The 14,630-nt window shown below is 37.3% G+C and overlaps 1 protein-coding gene across 4 annotated transcripts in view; it reads left to right on the forward strand.

Moving 5' to 3' along the window:
* The window catches only part of RRAS2 (RAS related 2), a 95,791-nt gene extending 87,312 nt beyond the window's left edge, over positions 1-8,479 (forward strand). For all 4 annotated transcript variants that reach the window (XM_060399872.1, XM_027979367.2, XM_060399874.1 and 1 more), the window contains exons 5-6: positions 4,783-4,901; positions 6,974-8,479. In XM_060399872.1, coding sequence (XP_060255855.1) covers positions 4,783-4,901; positions 6,974-7,061 — 207 coding nt within the window. In that variant the 3' untranslated portion in view covers positions 7,062-8,479. The remainder of the gene's footprint in view (positions 1-4,782; positions 4,902-6,973) is intronic.
* Positions 8,480-14,630: the final 6,151 nt, after the last annotated feature.

Below are 14,630 nucleotides of genomic sequence, written 5' to 3' on the forward strand. Positions count from 1 at the left end.
CGTCAGGGAGGGGAGATCAGCCGGAAGAGGCTTTGCTGCTTCCTTTTGGCTTCTCTATGTCTCTGGACTTGAATCTTGCATCCCCTATTCATTCAGCTTTTATAAAACACTTTCTAGGCACTGATGACAGAAAAAAAACAAAATCACTGACATAAAAAGAGATCTGTAGGATTTGAATGGCAGTATTACCACATACCTGAGCCCTTAGAGAAACTGATCATTTTGTTTATCCTGTCAGAGGTGTAGTAAGAAAATATAGGTAAATGATTTGCTTGCCCTTGCTGAAATGTAAACATTATTAAATATGACAGCATATTAATTCTGAAATTTAATACAGCAGCTGTGTGTGGGCTTACACTGTGAACTTCATGATAGCTCGGATTTTAAGCTCCTTGTCCTTGACTCAGCCTGGTCTAGAAATCAGGAGTTTTGGTCTCTCTCTCTCTTTTTTTTTTTTTTTTTTTTGGTTCTTTTGATTTTTCCCCTTTTACTTCTCCTGGCTTAGTTTCTCCTTTCCTCCTTGTTTAGTGCTTGTCATCAATAATTTGAGAAAGGAGCCCATTTCACCTGTAACAATGTATTACCTTAGTGTGCTTATCCCCACTCCTCCTGTCTGTCGGTACCTTGACCACAGTGTGCCCCTGCATCCTCCCAGGGGAAACAGGCTCCTCCCCACAACAGTAGAGTAAGGGTCTTTTCTGGCTGTACCTGTTGGTGCCTTGTCTGCATCTAAAAGGTGTGTAAGCACCATGAGGGCTTCTCAGTTTTGACCACTTTGTTTTGTTCATATTTTATCCTTAGCACATAGAACAAAGTTGCTGAAGGAGTGAATCAAGGCATCAGTGAATCAAGATGTGGTGTTAAAATAATAGATATTTTTGAAAAACAAATTTTGTAATGTAAACTTACATTGTATTGTAAACTCAGTACAACCCTGAGTATTACAGATGTTGTAGTCTATTCCTATTAAACCCCATTTGTTTAATAAAATTGCTCTCATCATTCCCATTTTGCTCTTCTCGATTTAAAAATACATGGTGTTAAATAAACTTGTATTGTGGATTTCCACTAAGATTCATTTGTGCCTTTGAACTGAGTCTCGCTGGAGGTTTCCAAATGTAAACCTGAATTTCTTGTGTCAGGTTCACCTTGGCTGTTTAAAATGAAACATTTCTGGGTAGCACTCAGATCTACCAAAACCAGGCTTAGGATTTGGTATCTTTATAAAATTCCCTGGTTGGGGAATCTCTAGGAAATCCTTGTTTATGTGGCTTTCAGTTTTTTGTTGATTTTTGGCTTCACAATGTTTTGGCTTTGTTCCACGTGGTGTTCTTTTTGTCATAGTTTTTTGCTTTTGTGGTGATGATGCTGTTTTTACTTCTTAACTAAAAGTATGCTCAGTAAGCTCATAAGCAGCACTATATGTGGTTAGAGATGTCTTGACCAGAAACGTGTGTGTGAACTTTGCTGACTTCAGTTCCTGGAAGATTGATGTGAGACCATGCTAACAAACAAACAAACGAAGCACATAAACAGTCTTAGCAGTGGGTTTTTTTAAAAAAATCATCAACACTTATTAATTCATTAATTTTTCTTAATTGTATAAAGTTGGGTCATTTTGCTGTTTCCCTCCGGCTGAATGTATCGTGTTGGCGGGAGAGGGCAAGGTAGCTTTCTGAGGAGTAATTGACCAGAAAGAGCAATATTCTTAAGGATGTGTATTTCCCGCCCACAATCAAATTACCTGTATTAGTAAAGTAAGTAATTTATTGAGATTGACATGTCTCAAATATTTATTTTTACCTTACTTCAAAGTAAAAGAAGAGAGGCGTAAGAATTTGGTCGTGCTCTATTTCCTTAACGTATGTTTATTGAATGACTGCCATGTGCTCTTCTAGGCTCTGGGTGTACAAAGGCAAGTAGGCCTCACAGCTTAGCTAAAAGTGGCACAATTGTGGGAGAATGAAAAGACCAAAAATTGCAGTATGTTGACTTTTTTTTTTGCTAGTCATTGAAGAATGTGGTGGCCATTCTGGGACACTGTGAAAACAACAGAAAGTTTTCTGATTGCTCAAGTCTTGAATTATTAGTATGAAATGAATCAGTATAGATAGAGTTGGGAGAGAAGGGAGGACCTCCCAGGAAGAAGGAGCAGCATTTTTGACATGAGGCTCTTTTTGTAGGAAGGAATTTCATGTCAACTTTTCCTAAAAAGGAATTTTCCTTCCTAATTTGGTGGCTCTTTAAAGCTTTCTTTTCATCCTTGGCTTCCTTACTCATTGTTAATTGCTTGTTTAATTTGATTGATTTATATTTCAAACCATAGGCCTACGGTACATGTACTGTTGTGAAGGAGAGGCAGAGTAAATTTTAAACCTGTTACACTTACATATACCAGTGCTGTGTAGAACATGCCTGCCACTCTTTTGAAACACAACAGGGTATAATCTGTTATAAATTAATTGTTAGATGTATACATGGTAATGTAATAGCCTAATGATATTTCACTGAAGGTGCTAAATTTTGTGAATGTAGTATTAGGAGAACAAGCTACATGAAAGGAATAGATGGAACAATACTTTGAGCTGAAATAAGGCCAGGAATAATTCATATTCTAATCAGCCATAGTGGCAAACTCACCTAGAAGTTAATATCTAAAAATTTATTTCAAAAGCAAAGGTGAAATAAAGACTTCTCCCAGATATACAGAAATGGAAAGAATTTATTACCAGCAGACTTGCATTAAAAGAAATGCAAAAAGAGGAAAACTATACCAAATGGAAATCTAGATCTGTACAAAGAAATGAAGAACACCTTTACCCATTTATGTGGGTAAATATACATGACTTTTATTATTGTTACTTAAATCTCCTTAAAACATAATGGGATGTTTAAAACAAATAGTGTAGGTGGTAATAAAACTTATCAGGAGGAAGAAACATACTGTTAAAAGAATCTTAAGCTATACATGGATTGACATTCCATTTGAATTAGACAGAAGTGGAACATGTATATTATAAACTAAAGCAATTATAAAAATAATATAACACATACCTAGTTCATTAGCCAACCAAGATGATAAAATGGAATTGTGGAAACAATACAGCTTATTTAATGCTGAAAGACTAAATGCTTCGTACCTAAGATCAGAAACAATAGTATCTCCTTCCACTGTTGTCTTTGAGGTTCCAGGCAATACGGAAGGGTCAGAAAAAGAATGAAAATGCATCTACATTAGAAAGAGAGCAACAAAAAACTGTCTTTATTAACAAATGGCATGATTGCTTATGTAAGAAGAGTCTGTGGCATTTACAAAAATAAAAACAAAAAACACTTAGATAAGTGGATTTAGCATAATTCCTGGGTCTAAGATAAAGGTACAAAAATTATGATTCTGTTTTTGCAGAGAAAAATCTATATCCTTGAAAAAAGATGAGAAGAATGTGGTTCTGTATGGATGACAGGTTCCTAAATCTTCTATTTTTTCCTTTTTGCTCATCTATAATTTTCTCACCTGTTTTGTGTGTGTGTGGTAATGGCAGCAGTGAAAGTCTTTTTTTTATATATATATTTTCAGCCCCACCATATAAATATAACTGTAAAATATCAATAATAATAATCATATTTCAGCCCTCTACATTTACTTATATTCAATTAGCATTTTCTTATTCTGACCTGGCATTTATATGTCATCAGCAAAGCCACTCTTCTATGCTTACCTTCCTTCATTGCCTCATGTAAGGAAGTCATTATGAGGGTGTGTGGTCTTTTTCATTGTTCCCCCCCCCCCCCCCCCCCCCCCCCCCCCCCGACGTATTTATTGGGAGTCTTCCATGTACCAGGTCCTGAGGAATGCAGATGGGAAGAGGATCCATGGCTTCTTGATGCTCGGCTCTCCAGGTTCACCTCTTGCTATGGTCTCTCTTGACTTGCTGTATTCCAGCCATTCTAGGCTTTTTCAATTCCTGGAACTTGGAGCACCCTCACACCTGCTATTTCCTTTGACAGGGATACTTTATTTTAACTTTTTATTTTATACTGGGGTGTAGCCGATTAACCATGTTGTGATAGTTTGAGGTGGACAGTGAGGGGACTCAGCCATACATGTACAGGGGACTCAGCCATACATGTACATGTATCCATTCTCCCCAAACTCCCCTCCCATCTGGCTGCCACATAACGTTGAGCAGAGTTCCAGGTGCTGTATAGTAGGATTTGGTTGGTTATCCATTCTAAATATAGCAGTGTGTGTATGTCCATCCCCAGTTCCCTAACAATCCCTTTCCCTCATCTTTTCCCCAGGCCATGCAATCATAATGAGTTCCTTCTCTAAGTCTGTGAGTGTGTTTCTGTTCTGTAAAAAAGTTCATTTGTATCATTTCTTTTTGGATTCTGCCTATAAGAGGGATACTTCTTCACCTCGACCCAACTTCATAGTCTTTGTTTAGTTTCTAACCTGAATATCATTTCTTCAGGGATGCTTTTCCTGACCTGCCCAGAAGGGTTATAGACTCTCATATCACTTTGTATACTTCCCAGTACTTATCACTGTTGTGTTGAATACTTTTGAGTAATCACTAGGCTAACATCTTGCCTCTGTCATGTTCTGAGTTTTTCTGCAGAGCTGGGCTTCAGCAATGTGTTAAGCTGTTAAGTCTCTTGGTTCATCTTACGACAAACTTGGTCTCTGGCTGGATTAACAGTGCAGTTGGTGGCCAAACAGTAGATAGAGCAGATTTAATTGTTAATACTGTACCTCAAACACAACTCTTGGAATTTCAGGTAACACAGGAAGAAGGACAGCAGTTAGCACGGCAGCTTAAGGTAACATACATGGAGGCGTCAGCAAAGATTAGGATGAATGTAGATCAAGCTTTCCATGAACTTGTCCGGGTTATAAGGTAAGCAGAACACATACTAGAAGTTTGTGTTAATTTATTGAATTTGATGGGTAGTCATGCTGTGCTTTTTAAAATAATTAACTGGGGGGAAAAATCACCGTTAAATGTTTTTAGTAAGAAGGAGGAAATTGTAGGAGTGATTCTCGGAATCATTTTGACATAGTATGTTAAAAACTTGAATTATGTGCATATTCTAGTTGTTTCCGAAAAGCCTAATTTTATTGTGTTGAAGTAGAGTACACGTAGATTTTGAAAAGAATCAGTGCAGCTTCCAAAGGCAGAGGTGGTGTGAAGGTAGGGAGGACAGCACCTCACCCTTGAATGGTGACCTTTGTCAGATCCTGTGCTAAGTAAGTGCTTAGTGTGCATTACTGCAGGTAACCCCAACCACAGCCCAATAATGCCTGCACTCCGAGATGAGAAAACAGGTACAGAGAGGTTAAATGACTGGAGCATATTAAAATGGCAGAGCTGGGACTGAAATCTAGGTCTCTGATTCCAGAGCCTGTGTGTGCTCTTAGCTTTACTTCTCACCCGTTCCCCCCTGGCTATAAGGAAACCAGGCCTTAAGGGTTCAACAATCCCACAGGACACAAGTGTGATATCCACACTTCATAGAGGCGTTCTGTTAGCTGGCCTAGGGGGCCCCTGTGATTCAGAAAGTGTTAATGGGTTCCAGGAAACTTGAGGTGGTGAGTGAGATAGGCTGGAGTTGGTGTGTGTGAGAAAAGAGTGAGTTGCTCTAATGGGCGGGGTTTGGTTGGTTTGCTGGTTTGGCCCCTACTTCACGCTCTTTCTTAGGTCTGCTGGTTTCTCTGGTAGTTAGTTTGACAAGTATATGGACCTAGTTCCTGTTAGTTGTACATCTGAGGTGAATTGACATCTGAGCTATGGGCTTCTATTGTATTTTTTTTTTTAAGCCCCTTTTCAAGACATTCTCTTTGTGGGGTGGAAAAGAAGTGAAGATTGTCTTTTTGTTTTTTTAGTAATTTGTTAAAACACAAATTCTGTTATTTTTTAAGGAATGTAGAGTTTCAGTTTCTCAAGTTAGAAAAGATTTGAGAAGTGAATAGTGATGTACAACATTGTGAATATATGTAAAGCCACTACCCTGTACACTTAAGAATGGTTAAGATGATAATTTTTATGTGTATTTTACCATATGAACCAGTGCTTAAAAAAATTTTTTTTTTATTGCTTTTTTTGAGATATTTTGTCCTTGGTTTTGATTCTCAGAATTGATCCATATTTATCAGTCAGTCAGGAGTGAGGAGGGGGTATAGGAGACTTTTTTTGTGCCAGAGACTGTTAGACATTTGAACATAAGCAAAAATCTTCAATCCTCATAGCAAACTGTGATAGGTAGGGTTTTATTATCCCTCCTAAAATAACACAGCTCAGAGAGGAAACTGCTGCTGCTAAGTCACTCCAGTCGTGTCCGACTCTGTGCGACCCCATAGACGGCAGCCCACCAGGCTCCTCCGTCTCTGGGATTCTCCAGGCAAGAACACTGGAGTGGGTTGCCATTTCCTTCTCCAATGCATGAAAGTGAAAAGTGAAAGTGAAGTAGCTCAGTTGTGTCCGACTCTTTGCGACCCCATGGACTACAGCCTACCAGGCTCTTCCATCCATGGGATTCTCCAGGCAAGAGTAGTGGAGTGGGGTGCCATTGCCCTCTCCGAGAGAGGAAACTAACTTCTCTAATACAGACTTGTAGCTACAAAGTGGCAGAGCCGAGATAGGAATGGCATACCTCATAAGGGCAGATACTCTATTGATAGGTGTTTCTTCCTGAGGATACCTTGGAGTCATGGAATTTCAAACTGGGAAGGGAACTTAGAGGTTGTTGAGTTCAGCATCTCACCTAATTGAAGACTTGCCCATAAACAAAGCTCAGACAAGTTTGCTTATGCATTTGTGTATCCCTGCCCCCAATGATTGGCTTTGATTCCCTTGTTGAAATGTAACACTGACATGCAAGTGCACGAAAAACAGATTGGTCCAACAGTAACCTGCATGTGTAGCGATATATTACCAAAATACAATTATCTGTAGATTTTTCTGTCTTACAGGAAATTTCAAGAGCAGGAATGTCCTCCTTCACCAGAACCAACACGGAAAGAAAAAGACAAGAAAGGCTGCCATTGTGTCATTTTCTAAGAATCCCTTGAATTTTAGCTACCAACTGCCAGAAAAGCCCTCATCTTCTCCTCCTCTCCTTACAGTTTACATCACGTTGGTACCTTTCTAGCCTTAGATAAATGATCACCGTGGTAGCCTTAGACCAAGAAGCTGGCTAATCCTTTCCATGAAGCTAATCCAATGGTCATTTCAAGACAGATTTAATGGAAACACTAAGGCTGCTTCAAAGAATTATCTGATTCCTTTAAAATGTATATCTGTATACACAGACACATTCTGTTTTTTAAAGCTTACTTTTAATAGGGATGAATCAGTTTTGGAATCTAAGCTGTTTGCCAAGCTGAAGTCATGGGTTGTGAAATAACTTTTAACTTCTGGAATCATATTGCCTACTGTTACTCTAAATAGAAACATAGGGAGTTTTTTAAAATGTGAATTTTTGCCTATCTCTAAAAATTTTGATGTCAACTTTAGTTAACCTTAAATACACTGAATTGAATCCACAAACGTGAGACATCTCAGACCTTTCCTGATGCTATAGCCTTTGTTTTCCAGTGGCCAAAATACCAAAATGCCTATTGTATTTATAGGTTAAAAACTGCGTGTAAAGCCTTTGCTATTACTCCTACTCTTAAAGATAATATTCTGTGTGGCCAAATATTTGGACTCATTCTGGACTTAGGCCTTTCACTGTTCTTGGTATTTTAATTTAACTTTTTCACAGCCATGTTGAGAGTAAAAATAAATAATTTCTGTCTGTCTTCCTTTTCACGTATTTCTGGATAAGGGATTCAAAAAACTAAAACTGTTTTTGTTTGTAATATAAAATATGGAATTGATCTTTCCAGGGTCAGAGATGATTAATGTTTTGCTATATACTTTTATACATTATTTTCTTATCAAACTAGTTAACAAGTATTTTTATATGTTTGTAAGCAAATATGCTTTCACAGCATACCTTGTGTATATGTAAAGATAAGTATTTAATTCTCACTGTTCACTTTTAACTGACAAAGAGAAAAAAAAAGTGAAAACTACAAAAACTGTGGTAGAATCCTACGTGCTGTTCTGGTCCTGGTTGTACCCACCTCTGGCCAGTCACATAGCTACTTAAGAAACCTTCCCAATAGAGTACAACAGGATGAGAATCTGAAATCACTTCCAATATCCCCTACTAGATATTGACTGTTCTATCAAGTAGTAAGTGGTAAAACTTTTAACTGACAAGTAGTATAACTGTGGCTGACTTCTGACTTTGTTTTTTAATTCTGTGGATTGTGTTTAAACAATTCAAAAGTTTGTTCCTGATTTTGAGATACTAAGTGGTATTGCACAGTTGTCACTTTATTGAATGTGTACAACAGTTTCATGAAGTTTATAAAGCGTACCCTTGTATAGCTTCAGGTGCTAGAATTAAAATTGATCTGTTATCACAAGATGATGCTTGAATGACTTGTTATTTTGGTGGTTTGTTGGAGGAAACTTATTTGTAGTTCTATGCTGTTTCCCTCAGATTTGAATCTAAGAGCAGTACTGGTTATTTAGCAGGTGAACTTGAAGTGAAATGGAATCTTGTGTTTTAGTGTTCTGGTGATTTCCTGAATATTTTCTTAAGTTATTGTTTCTCAAATTTTTTCTGTGAAGTGCTCCTGATAGATGTAGAGAAGAGAGGAAGGTAAATACATACACATACACCCTCTCTGAAGAAGCAAAGCACACAAATTTGTTTGAATGCCAATTACAATTACTACAGCATTTATTCTGTGGGTTTTGATGCTATAGTACTATCTCATATCCTTGTTAATACTTTCAAGTTGGGGAATTTTTTTTTATTTATCATTTGTAGCTTCAGATAGTAAGAGACTGTCTATACAACATTCATATTTAGTGGGAAGTCTTTTATTTTATTCTGAGTAAATGCTTGGTAGCAAAGCGGCCTGGATGTTAAATTTGATTATCTCAATTTACTTTTTTTTTTTTCCTCTCTGTGCTTCACTTGGATGCCTTTTACTCCTATATATTCAAGTTCCCTACCTTTTCTCCTGCAGTTGTTCAATCTGCTGGTCAATCCCATCCAATGAATTTTTCATTTCAGACCTTACAGTTTTTCTTCCTTCTGTAGACCTGTTTTTTTTTTTTTGTTTGTTTGTTTGTTTAAATATATCTTCTGTTTCTTTCCTCCTTATGTTTATGTATTTTTCTTATCCAGCCCCTCTCAGCTGAGTTCCTAGAGAATTGAGTCTAATGCCTTGCCTGTGGTATGTGGTGAATTAACTTCTCTTCTGTGCATCTGGAATGGTTCTAGCTGTGTACCATTTTTGAGATAATTGAGAAAATAATCCCTCAAATAACTTTTTTATAGTGCTTAATTCTCTTGCAGAACCCTGTTTGAGGAAGGCTGCTTTGAATAGTTGAACATAGTTATAATAGCTGTGTGATATCCTTCTCCACTGATCATCTTTTTAATTTTTGAATCTCTTTCTGTTCACTGGTTTTTTCCTGTAGTTATGGTCTCACTTTCTTGCTTCTTCGCATTAAAGTTTTTATTAGATGCTGGACATTATGGATTTTATGTTGTTGGGTGCCTAGATTTTGTTGCCTTCATTAAAGATTGTTGGGCTTTGTCCTGGTTGCTGCTTAATTTATGTGTAGTTCAGTTTGATCCTTTCAAGTCGTGTTTTTTAAGCTTCGTGCAGTCTCAGGTAGCTTTTTTTCCCGGATAGCTTAGCTCTGCGACTAAGGTGTGGTCCTTGAGGGGTCTCTACTGAGTGCTCTGTATAATCAGCGAAGACCCTCCAGTTTAGCTTGTGGGAAGTCAGACAATTCCTAGCCACACATGAGCTCTTGTCCCAGCTCCTGGGTCATTCTTTCCCTAGCCTCGTGGAGTTTTACCTTATACATGCAAATATTAATATTTAACAAAGACTCGTTGACCCGCTGCATATTTTTGGAGCTCTTTTTTTTCTCTCTCCCCTCCAGAAGTTTGTCCTGCAGCTTTCAGCTGCTTCAAACTTCCTGATCTCCAGTGTCTGTCTTTTCAGCTCAGGGAAACATTTGTGCCCTGCTTGGAATCCGCTACCCCCTCTGCAATCTGGAATGTGCCTCTAGGCAGAAAGCCAGGACAATCTTAAAGCTTAGTTTATTTGTTTCCCTTCCATCAGGGATTGTAGTCCTGTGCTGCCTGGTGTATGTTTGAAAACAGTTGTTTCACATATTTACTCAGGTTTTCTGATTGTCTAAGGTCGGAGGGTAAGATTTGGTTCATGCTATTCCATGACTGAAAGATGAGGTCTTTCCCATTTTATTTCCATCATATAATCAGAGGTGCCTTATAGCCATAAATCTATGACTTGAAATCTTCTCACAAAGAGTGACCAGCCTCATGGTGCGAATAGTGCTTGTCTGTGTGGTCATTCTTTTCCCTCTCTAGCCAGGAGGCTGGCAAACTTTATCTGTGAAGCATCAGTTAGTAAATATCATTGTGGGGGTTGCAAGCCATGTGTTGTTTGTCCCAGACACTCAACTCTGCCACTGCAGCACCGAAGCAGCCATAAGCAATCTGTAAATGAAAGAATGTGGCTGTGTTCCAATGAAACCTCATTTGTGGACACTGAAATTTGTACTTCATATCATTTTCATTTATCATGAAATATTTTTTATTTAAAAAAATTCATCTAAATTGTAAAAATCATTCTGTACAGATGGCAGACTGGATATGATCTGTGGCCCATGGTTTGCCAATCCTGCTCTCTGAACACATTTAACATCTGAGATTACATTCCCAACTTTAGAAGCTCTTAAGTATGTAGAAATTCTTTCAAACAGGATTTCCTGAATTAACAGTCATGAGTTTCTGCCCTAGGAATTTTCTCCCTATATTTTTTGCTTGGGGCTTTACAATGTTCTATAGTTGGACATTATGGCCTATTGACATACCTCTTACATTGAGGATTCCCTGTATTTGGAGCTGCAGAGTTTTGTAACATAGATTGGTCTTTTACTTTATCCTTTGACTATTAAAATTCAGTGTAACAAAGTTATATATACTTGAGTTCTAATTTGTTCCTCTTCTAGCTTTTCATCACCACTTGTTAATTTATTTTTCCCATTCCTATACATAGTGATGCCATTGAACAAATAACTGGCAGGTAAATAGAGGATTATAAAATGATAGGTTTTCATATCACTTGAACACTTATGGGTACTTAACCAGTGACTGCTTATGAAGTTTCAAAGTACTTGTACTTTTAGGGGGAAAAAAAAATGGCATTTTAATTAAAAAAAAACTTTTATTATAGTTGATTTACAATGATGTGTTACTTTCAGCTATATAGTGAAGGCATTCAATTTTACATATATTCATTCTTTTTTAGATTCTTTTCTCACAGCGCTTATCAGAGGATATTGAGTAGAGTTCCCAGTGCCGTGCAGTAGGTCCTTGTTGGTTATCTGTCTTAAATATAGTAATGTGTATATGTTCATCCCAGGCTCCTGATTTATCCCTCCTGTGTTTCTCCTTTGGTAACTATTAGTTAGTTTTTGAAATCTGTACGTTTGCTTCTGTTTTGTAAATAAGTTCATTTGTATCATTAAAAAAAAATTGGATTCCGCATGAGTGATATCATATGATATTTGTCTTTGTCTGATTTACTTCACTGGTAGGCTACGGTCCATGGGGTCAGAAAGAGTCTGACACGACCAAGCAAGTTCATTCACTATCTGCAATTGCTTAGTATGATATCTCTGGGCCCATCCATGTTGCTGAAGATGGCATTATTTCATTCTTTTTATGGCTGAGTAATATTCCATTGCACATATATACAATATATATGTACCCCATCTTCTTTATCCATTCAGCTGTTGATGGACATACAGGTTGCTTCCATGTCTTGGCTTGTAAATATTACTGCAGTGGACACTGGGATACATGTATCTCTTTTGATTATGGTTTTCTCTAAACATGTGCCCAGGAGTGGAATTGGGATTGCTGGATCATATGGTAGTTCTACTTTTAGTTTTTTAAGGAACCTCCACACTGTTTTCTGAAGTGATTGTATCAGTTTACATTCCCACCAGTAGTATAAGTAGGTTCCCTTTTCTCTATATCCTCTCCAGCATTTGTTTGTGAACTTTTTGATGATGGCCATTCTGATTGGTGTGTAGTGATACTTCATTGGATTGTAGTTTTGATTTGCATTTCTCTAATAATCGGTGATGCTGAGCATCTCTTCGTATGCTTTTGTCCCTCTGTATGTCTTCTTTGGAGAAATATCTATTTAGATCTTCTGCCCATTTTTTCATTGCATTGTTTTTTGACATGAGCTGCATGAGCTGTTTATATATTTTGGAGATTAATCCCTTGTCAGTCACTTACTTTGTAAATGTTTTCTCTCATTCTGTTGGTTGTCTTTTTGTTTTGTATATTGTTTCCTTTGCTATACAGACACTTTTAATTTGGTCCCATTTGGTTTTGTTTTTATTTGCATTACTTTTGGAGGTGAATCAAAACAGAAATTGCTGCCATTTGTCAAAAGGTGTTCTGCCTATGTTTTTCTCTAAGAGTTTTATAGTGTCTAGCCTTACATTTAGGTTTTGATCCATTTTGAGTTTACTTTTGTACATGTTATTAGAGAATATTCTAATTTCATTTTTTCATATGTAGCTGACCAGTTTTCTCAGCACCACTTGTTGAAGAGACTGTCTTTTTCTTCATTGTCTATTCTTGCCTTTGCCATAGATCAATTGACAATACATGCATGGATTTATTTCTGGGCTTTCTGTTCAGTTCCATTGATCTATATTTCTGTTTTTGTGCCAGTATCATACTGTTTTGATGACTGCAGCTTCGTAGTAGTCAGAAGCCAGGGAGCCTGATTTCCTCCAGTTCTATTTTTCTTTCTCAATATTGGGTTTTTTATATCTCCATACCAATTTAAAACTTTGGGGGTTTTTGTGTCTCCATAAAGATTTGTTTTTTTTTTATGTCTTCATACAAATTTAAAATTTTTTTCATTTTAGTTCTGTGGAGAATGCCATTGGTAATTTGATAGGGATTGCATTGAATCTGCAGATTACCTTCTGTAGTATACTCATTTTGACGGTATTGATTTTTCTAATCCAGGAACGTGGTATCTTTCCATCTGTTTGTGTTATCTTTGATTTCTTTCACCAACATCTTACAGTTTCCAAAGTACAAGTCTTATGTCTCCTTGCTGCTGCTGCTAAGTTGCTTCAGCTGTGTCCCACTCTGTGTGACCCCATAGATGGCAGCCCACCAGGCTCCCCCATCCCTGGGATTCTCCAGGCAAGAACACTGGTGTGGGTTGCCATTTCCTTCTCCAGTGCATGAAAGTGAAGTCGCTCAGTCATGTCCGACTCTTAGCGACCCCATGGACTGCAGCCCACCAGGCTCCTCCGTCCATGGGATTTTCCAGGCAAGAGTACTGGAGTGGGGTGCCATTGGGTAGATGTCTTCCTAGGTATTTATTCTTTTTGATGCCATAGTGAGGTTGTTTCCTTCATTTCTCTTTCTAATCTTTCATAGAGTTAGTGTATACAAAAGCAGCAGATTCCTGTGTATTAATTTTGTGTCCTGCAACTTGACCGAATTTGTGACGCGCTCTCATGGTTTTCTGGTAGCCTCTTTAGGATTTTCTGCATATAGTATCATGTCATCTGCAAATAGTGACTGTTTTTACTTCTTCTCCAGTTTGGATTCCTTTTATTTTTTTTTCTTCTCTGATTGCTGTGGGTAGGACTTTCAAAACTATGTTTAATAAAAATGTTGAGAGTAGAATCCTTGTCTTGTTCCTAATCTTAGAGGAAATGCTTTCAACTTTTCATCACTGAGTATGTTGTTAGCTATGAGTTTGTCATATATGGTATTTGTAATATTGAGGTAGGTTCTCTCTGTGCCCACTTTCTTAAAGAGTTTTTATCCTAAATAGATATTTTTTCAAAAGCTTTCTCTGAATCTCTTGAGATAATCATATGGTTCTTATTCTTCAATTTCTTAGAGTATCACACTGGTTTGAAGATATGAAAAATCCTTGTATCCCTGGGATAAATCCCACTTGATCATGGTATATGATTGTTTTAATGTGTTATTGGATTTGGTTTGCCAGTATTTCTTTTTTAAAAAAATTCATTTATTTTTAATTGAAGAATAATTGCTTTATAGTATCATGTTGGTTTCTATCTGACAGTATTTCATTGAGTATTTTTGCATCTATGTTCATCAGTGATACTGGCCTATGATTTTCTTTCTGTTTTTTTGTGGCATCCTTGTCTGGTTTTGTTATCAGGGTGATGGTGGCCTCATAGAATAAGTTTGGGACTCTTCCTTCCTCTGCAATTTTTGGAAGAGTTTCAGAAGGATAGGTTTTAATTCTTTTCTAAATGTTAGAATTCACCTGTGAAGCCATCGGATCCTGGATTTTTATTTGTTGAAAGTTTTTAAATCACATTTTCAATCTCAGTACTTGAGATAGGTCTGTTCATAGTTTCCATTTCTTCCTGGTTCAGTCTTGGAAGAATGTACCTTTCTAAGAATTTGGCCACTTCTTCTAGGTTGTCTGTTATATTGGC

Source organism: Ovis aries, chromosome 15 (assembly GCF_016772045.2).
Source record: "Ovis aries strain OAR_USU_Benz2616 breed Rambouillet chromosome 15, ARS-UI_Ramb_v3.0, whole genome shotgun sequence".
Classification (NCBI taxonomy): domain Eukaryota; kingdom Metazoa; phylum Chordata; class Mammalia; order Artiodactyla; family Bovidae; genus Ovis; species Ovis aries.